This window comes from Lycium barbarum, chromosome 1, assembly GCF_019175385.1.
Source record: "Lycium barbarum isolate Lr01 chromosome 1, ASM1917538v2, whole genome shotgun sequence".
NCBI lineage: Eukaryota > Viridiplantae > Streptophyta > Magnoliopsida > Solanales > Solanaceae > Lycium > Lycium barbarum.
In genome coordinates, this window is record NC_083337.1 from 118,950,736 (window position 1) to 118,959,109 (window position 8,374).

An 8,374-nucleotide genomic window follows, 5' to 3' on the forward strand; every position below is an offset into this window, starting at 1 on the left:
ACATAAAAATTTGCTCATCTTTCCTACACAACATACATTTACACGGCTAACACCAACATGTGTAGTTTCATGATTTTTATCCATTTCTACATACTACAACATACATAAACCTTGCATAACATATAAAAGAAGAGAAATCCTTACCTTTTTCCTCAATTTTCCACTTGACTAAAAATTTTGGACTTGCCACAAAAGTACTTTTTCTTGCTCTAATAATTATACCACGTTAAAGAGGGTCTTTAAATTAGTAGGAATACTAGAAGAGTATATTTTTTGAATCAAGATGGAAGGCTTCAAATTTTTCTTCTTTTTTTTTTCCTTTGGCCGAAACCCCTTTTTCTTTGGCTCTCAATTTTCTTTTCTTGAAGATTCTTGAAATGGAATGATAAATGGTATGGCCCTTCTCTTTTTATTACCCAATTTAAATTCCACATGGGCCTTGTCCCATCCCCCTATGGCCGGCCCCCCTTTGGGCCTCTTTTTTTTTTTTTTGATTTTTCCAAGCCCAATTACTTATGACTAATATTTTTGTAGTTCATGACACTATTTTTCATATTTTCAATTTTGCCCTTAGCCTTCCTCAATATTTCCGCACCAATATTTTTCATGAACAACATATATATTAAATAAAATCAAAATATTGCCTCATCTCTTACTAGTCACAATTATTTTGATTTATCCGAATGTGCAAAATTACGGGATATAACACACATATCATAAGGGGATACTAACAACATACCTGGAACAATATTAGGGGAAGTCTCAGGATCCTGTCGCTCAGCTAACGCATGGATGTGATGCTGGAATCCACTTGGACTGGGTGTTCCTCTTTGGTCTCTATCACCACTTACTACCATCTGTGGCCTAGTCCTTAGGGGGCGTATCGATGACGAAGAGACAGCTAATAACCCCATAGGTCGAACCTTATCTCTACCACGCCTCCATGGGCAGTCGCGCATGATATGGCCTGGTCGAGCACAGGTATAACAAACATCCGAGCCCAAGCGGCACGGTCCCCAATGTAACTTGCGACACTGAGTACATCGTGGTACCGGGGATCTCGTCTGACTAGAACCACTCCAAATCCGAGAACCGGAAACTCTGAGACTCTGGGGTGACTTAGAATAAGTAGATCCATCAAATCTGGGTCTAGGAAACTGCGGAGGAGCACCACTTGTTGCACGAACCAAGTGACTAGAGAATTGTTGCCTCGGAGCACCCCTATACTCATGATCAAACCCTGAAGAACTAACCCTCTTTCTCCAACCCCTGTTATCGTGGCCCACATCATGCCGCTGAGCTTGAGCGGCTACCAACTGAGTCAGTAGAAGAATAGCCTGTCTCATCTCTTGGCCCGAGACGTCCGGAGGAAGAACGGGGGTGCTGGAGCTAAAGTTGAAGCTCCCCTCTGATCTTCAAAAGTGGGCGAGGTATGGGAAAACCGAGGTGGGGCCTTACTCTGGGGTTCGCCCTCCTATACATCTACAGACGGCTCTCGATCAAGTCCTTCTTCAGCCACCATCTTGCCCTTCTGGGCTGCCGTAGCCTTTCCTTTCATCAACTTTGTTGAAATTATAATGCACCATTAGGGAGGGAATAATCCTATAATACAGCTCTATCGCACGATCTCCTAAGATGAAAGATGGTCATTTTTCCTAAATGCCCTGTAGCCTCTTGTTTATTAGCGTGGCGCGCAACACACCATAAACATGACTCTACTAGACACGGCTCGTAGACACTTCCTAGGACGAACTGCTCTGATACCACTTTTGTCACGACCCAGCTAGGGGCCGCGATAGGTACCCGGGGCTAGCCACCGAGCACCACTCACTCTCTCACTAATCTTACTCACTTAAGGCCCTTTTTATCATATTTTACTCAAAGCTTGGAAAAATCATAGTGCATACGGAAACATAAATACTTTATATATATATATGCCTCCAGGCTATCAAAATAATAAATGTACATGCACATGAAAAATGTGAGACCATACTACCCACACTGCGCATCTACGAGCCTCTACTGACATACAATACATATAGACGGAACAAGACTCCGTCGAGCCCCAAATATACATATATACCAAAAGAATAATCATAAGCACCTCCGAACAATGGAGTGCTCTCAATCAGCTGACAGCTACTAAGAATCTGGATCAAGCTCACCTCCCTGTCTACCTGTGGGCATGAACACAACGTCCAAAGAAAACGGACGTCAGTACGAATGTTGTACTGAGTATGAGAGGCATAAACAGTAGTAGTACATCAAGAAAATGAGGGAGGTATCAAATATGGAGCAAACTATAACAGACTGTGAATCATATAAGAAGTAATGCATGCTGACTTACTTTTATACTCATCATCATCTCATGTATGCATAACATGTATATATATAAATAAACTGCCCGACCATATAGGTGCGGTGTGATAATCAATAACGTTAGCCCGCGTCCGGGGTACCATCTCATGCCGCCCACTAGTGGTGCTGCCCGTGCCATATAGACACGGTGTAATCCTCTGAAAGCCGCCCGCCTTAAAGGTGCTGCCCGACCTTATAGGCGCGGTGTAATGTCATCATAATATGCTTATCATAGTACATGCATAAAAACTCTAGAACAACTATCCTTTATCGAGGTGACGTAAGGTCGTGAACCCTCGATTCCATTATGAACATTTGTGAACATCCTGCCTCACCTTGAAGGGATTAGTATATAAGGTGAGTGTACACAACGAATGACATCATCTACTTTATGGAAACATTATATCGCTATTGGGCTCATAGCATAGTTCTTGTCTCATATATATATATATATATATATATATATATATATATATGTAACTATTCATGATCGTAGGCTCTTGGCTTTCCGGGATATAGAAGAGTCATAGGGAGAAAGGAGAATCGTGTCATAAGACTCATGCCATTTGAAAGAAAGGATTAGCCTCACATACCTTTGTCGCTTAGTTAAGCTATCGTTCACTTGTTCTCCTTCCATATCACGTTGTTACCTTCACGAGAGAATACGCATTATAGTTAGTCAATCGACCATAAGGACGCATTGTTATTTCTAGAGAAAAGTGGGCAGCGTTTCCTTTGTTTCTACTACTTTTCTCATGTTCTATTTCAATTCCCAACATTTACAACAACACTCACAATATCGTATCAACATTCATCACTTATCTATATTTAGCAAAATCCACCATTTTTTTCTCCAATTTCTCCACATTTAATGGTTTTAGCTCATCATCATAATTTTTCTTACTTCACACCTATTCCATGGTCTATACGCCATATATAACATATTCATCATCACAACACACTAACATTCATGATTCAATTCAACTACCACTCACTCATGACACTATTCACTCTTGAAGGACCCATTTGCTATGTTCTTCTACAATTCGGGTATCTTAACCTTCCAATACCTTAAACAACATAAAATGGTCATGAAACTTACCTTGGATGATGGTGGAATAAGTCTAGAGTGGAATTCCTTCCTCTCTCACCAAATCCTACTTCACCTCCTTTGAGATTTCTTGATTTGGATGAACTTCACTTGAGTTTCATACACTTGGCTTCATGGATTTAATGTTGTTGATCTTGATTTTCCTTTGATTCTCTTGGATGCATTGTTCGGAGAATATTCTAGAGTGTTCTTGAATTGTGGAGATGAGAAATGAAATAAACTGAGGTTAGGGTCCCTTTTTAATACTCAAAATCTGATTTTTAATGAACAATAGTCGGGGTGTACAGTGGTCGTAAACCACAGTTTACGGACCGTATACTGGTTTACGGTCCATCCTCCACGGTCGTATTTAAGCATATCAGAAACAGAAGGGTTGGCTGGATATCATGGCAGTTTACGACTCAGTTTACGTGCCGTATTTCGATTTACGGTCCGTATTATGGGTCGTATTTTTCCATTTCAACATTTAACAGAAAGTCAAAATTTTGAAATGTTGAAGGACGATGGCACTTTACGGTCCGTAAATCACTTTACGGGCCGTAATTCACTTTACGACCGCTGGGCTGAAATAAAATTCCGCAACTTTCTTATTTCCAAAAAATCATAATTAGTCATTTCCTACTTAGTAAAACATCGCACCCTCATACCCTTCATTGGTCTATTCATTGTAGGCTCACGGAAAATTTCGGAGGTGTAACAGTCAACAACTATGCCCATACACATATACACAAGCCGACGAGGCTAGCAGAATAATATGCCAAAAACATGAGCCGACAAGTCAAAACACATCTACTATACATGACTGTCTACGAGCCTCTAAGAAGAGTACGAACATCATCATAAGGACGGAACGGGGCCCCGCCATGCCCATATGTATATGCACAAAAGAGTAATACCAACAGCTGCTGCTCCGGATCAAATGGAGCTCCTCCATACAGTCTCTGAACAAGTAATCTATGGATCAAGCCTATCCCCCTATCCACCTGCGGGCATGACGCAGCGTCCACAAATAAAAGGACTTTAGTACAAATAAACCTTTAGGAAGAGAATAACCCTCAGGAAGTTACTAAATACTTAGAAGTTAACCACAATATAACTCCTACACTACCTGTACGTGTACTTGGGATGTTCAGAAGAAAACTTCCTGTAACTGCTTCTCTTTTAAAAGGAAAGAGAACGCTTTTTCTCCAAGCACTGCAAGTCTGCAAAATATTCTCTTCTTTCTAAAAATCTCCCAAAAGGACATACATACAAAAAAGATATCTAGTTCATGAATAGAACTACATTTCCTAGAGAGTCGAAGTAGATCTTGAGCAATTATTTTTGTGGTGAGTTCAACGATTTCCGCTGCAATCAAAAGGTACACAATTCATTGTTCTTGCCCTGTTATTGATTTCTAACACGTAAATTAACACGGGGGAGTAAAAAAAAAAATAAAGAAAAGTTAGACAACATATACTTACTAAAATTGGGTATATGTAAGTATCTTTTTGATTTTTGAGTTTGGGCCTTTTTGGTTTATCTTTTTGCCTTGAATGAGAGTTATTTTAATTATTTATCTTCATTTTCGTTAATTCTTATCTGTCCTTTTTGTCATGCTTTTTGTTGAGCTGAGCATCTTTCTGAAACAACCTCTGTACCTCCCGGGTAGGAATAAGATCTGCGTACACTCTATCATTCCCGAACCCCACTAGTGGATTACATTGTGTATGTTGTTGTTTCTATCTGATAGGAAAAAGAAGCAAGTTGATTTGTGAAATTTATAAATTGCTTTTCAAGTGTTTCAGAACCTAAGTTGAAAGATTTGTTGCTTTATTGTTACTACTATACGTGTATATGCATAGCGATGCAGTTACATTTCTAATCGGTTCTTATTTTGGCGGTTCTCTACATTAGTTTTTGGCTTTCCTTTTTCTTTCCTTATCCATAATAATATAGAGTTCATGATTAGTGGATTAATTTCGATAATTCATAGTAGATGGATAGCTCTAATATTTTTTTTTCTTTTGTCTTCTTTTTTCTCTCACAACTGCGCGCAATGTGGATAATTTATATATATATATATATATATCAAACTTCATACATTAACAGTTCAAACTCATACACATATGTTGAAAGTTTGAGCTTGACAAGTGAAACTTCAGGTCAAATGTGATTGGCCTTGGCAAGCCACACCTGAGACGCGTATGTCGGCAGTTTGATTCTACAAGCAAATATGCCAAACTTGAGGAAAAATTTGTAACCTCGGACGTGAAATTTTACAACTTTGACCGTGTATGTTGGTAGTTATATCTAAAGTGGCTAAAGTTACAAAAATGTATAAACTTGGGTTACTGGTTAAATTAGGTACCAAAATTAGGTATGTGTACAGTTGTTGTGTATGGGCCTGATATTTTAAGTGGGGTTTGATCGCTTCTAACAATGTCCCAATTATTCCTTTCTCAGTTCTCAACTTTCCCTTCCATCTGCAGAAGGATAGAATTCCAGTTTCGAGGTTAGCTCCGCTCTTTTTTTTCTCTGTAAATGAATTCTAAATTTTTATTCCTGAAATGTCTCATTTTTTAGTTTTTCCCCTTTTTCTTCGGTGAAAGAATCTATCTGTTACTTGAAAGAGATGTTTCTTTCTAGTCCAAAAGTTTGTTCACACAGATAAGTACATTTGAAGTGTGCCCTTTTTCTTTCTTACCGAAAAATGTACTTCTTTCTTAAAATTCCAATATTTGTGCTAGATATGTATAGATGAAGTTGAATAGAATAGAGATTTGAAGAGTTTGTGTGTCTATGAACAATGTTCCCAAGTTGGGGCTATAATTTTTGGCCAGACAATTTCTTGGATGTTATTAATATATAGTGTATGTGGTAGATTACTGATTGGAAAGATAAGGTTTCCTCCTTTCCGTTTGTGTTATTTCATTGATGAAGAGATGTCTGACGGTAGAGATTCCCTTGATCTTCTTCTTGGTGGTACGGCTCCAAGGGCTAGGCCTTTCCTCTGCAAGCCTATGTTGTTAAGTTTGGATGTCTTAAGTAGAAGAGATCTTTGTATTGGTACTAGTGGAGTCAAAAGAGTGTCACATCATGATGCATTTCCGACCGACTGACTCTAAGATTCCTTCTGCTACTTGACATTCTTTATGCTACATTTCAACTAATCTATACCTATCTTAATAAGTTATGGAGCTAGACTGTATTACATGCCTTTTTGAACTACTTTTAAGCTTATCTTCTTTTGAAATATAGACTGTTTGGCCTCTTTCATCTCCATTATGCATTTTTTCAATCTAATGGCAGGGCACTGAAATTTCGCTCCAGTGCTGATGTTTGAAGAGTATCTGTGCAAATTGTAGGCTAAAGACATAGTTATAACCAGTATATATCTCCCCAAACATCAGCTGTCTCAAATAAGACATTTGTAGAATGAGCTCTATCTCATCATCCTTGTCTTTCCTCTCACCTCTTCGTATATCAAGACCTTGTCTCAGTTTACAGCCAGCTCGTAGTTGCTATGCTTTCAATAGTCATGGTAACATTACCCTTTCAATCCATGCCCAATCCAGTAATTTGCAATCCTGCTCTGGTGCTATTGCTTCATCAAAAGATGGAACAGTATCCATGATTAATTTTGAAGATGTCATGGAAAAAGACTGGTCATTTCTCGAGTATCCGGATTCCAGTGAAGAGCATAAGCAAAAAATCGATGAGATCATATCAGCAGGAGAGATCACGGAGCCTTCCAAGGTTCTGATTGCAATTGGTTCTGATGAATTTGTTGATAGAGTAGTTGAGTCATCGAATTGCAGGCAATTACTTGTCGTTCATGACTCCCTTTTCATGTTAGCATGCATCAAGGAAAAATATGACAAGGTAAAGTGCTGGCAAGGGGAAGTGATATACGTACCAGAGATGTGGACACCTTTTGATGTTGTTTTTCTCTACTTCCTTCCTGCATTGCCCTTTGAACTCACTCAAATTCTGGAAGCACTCAAAAAACGTTGTTTGCCAGGTCAGATTTCGGTACTGTGTACTACTAAATTTGATCTTAGATTTTCATCCGCACAAAATGTTCATATCTAAGAGGGATTGCTTAATGGTGTTTAAATGCTATAATATATATTCAGGTGCAAGAGTTGTGATTAGTCATCCACAAGGAAGGCAAGTGGTTGAAGAACAACGGAAACAATATCCGGATGTGGTTGTCTCAAACTTGCCAGAAAACATGATGCTGCAAAATGTTGCTGCCGACCATTCATTTGAAGTAGTCAAATTTGTGGATCAACCTCGTTTCTATCTTGCTATTCTGAAATTCCAGGAAGAGAGCTGAACAAATAAGTTCTTCGCTTATACTTCAGATTTAAGAGGAATACTGTTCTAGAGAGTTAAAACATAAAATAGAATTTTGTATTTGTTTAATTGTCATTTCATAACCTTAATGCTGCAAGTAATCTTATACTAAATGACCAGTAAAAGCTGCATAAGGGTCTTTTCAGCTTTGGCAATCATCTTTGAATGCCTATGCTGCTCCTTATTCATTGTTGCCCGCCCATACATGAGCAACTCTTGTACTTAAAGATGTGGCCTAGTGATCAATAAAGTGGGTGCAAATTTTTTAGGCCGGGGTTTGAATCCCATAAGAAACAAACAAATGTTACGTAATTTCTTCAAACTGTCTAAGATTGTGTTTGGACAAACTGCCCAAACACAACCTTGTTTTGAGAAGCACTTTTGTCAAAGTAGCCAGGAAAGCACTTTTTGAGAAAAATAGTGTGTTTGGCCGATTTGTTTGAGAAGTGCTTTTTTCAGTATTTGATAAGCGATCGTGTTTGACAAATCTTTTCAAAATCTTTTTTGGAGTGTCAAATTACGAAAAGGACAAGTATCAAGACACATTTTACTATTAGGATCATT

General features: G+C 38.6%; 1 protein-coding gene across 1 annotated transcript; it reads left to right on the forward strand.

The window, feature by feature from the left end:
* The first annotated feature begins 5,810 nt into the window (after nt 1-5,810).
* LOC132637133 (uncharacterized) lies at nt 5,811-7,935 on the forward strand. The gene is made up of 3 exons (XM_060354275.1): nt 5,811-5,963; nt 6,761-7,472; nt 7,588-7,935. Exons 2-3 carry the CDS (start codon nt 6,887-6,889, stop codon nt 7,788-7,790), a joined length of 789 nt encoding a protein of 262 aa, XP_060210258.1. The 5' UTR covers nt 5,811-5,963; nt 6,761-6,886; the 3' UTR covers nt 7,791-7,935.
* The last annotated feature ends 439 nt before the right edge of the window (nt 7,936-8,374 follow it).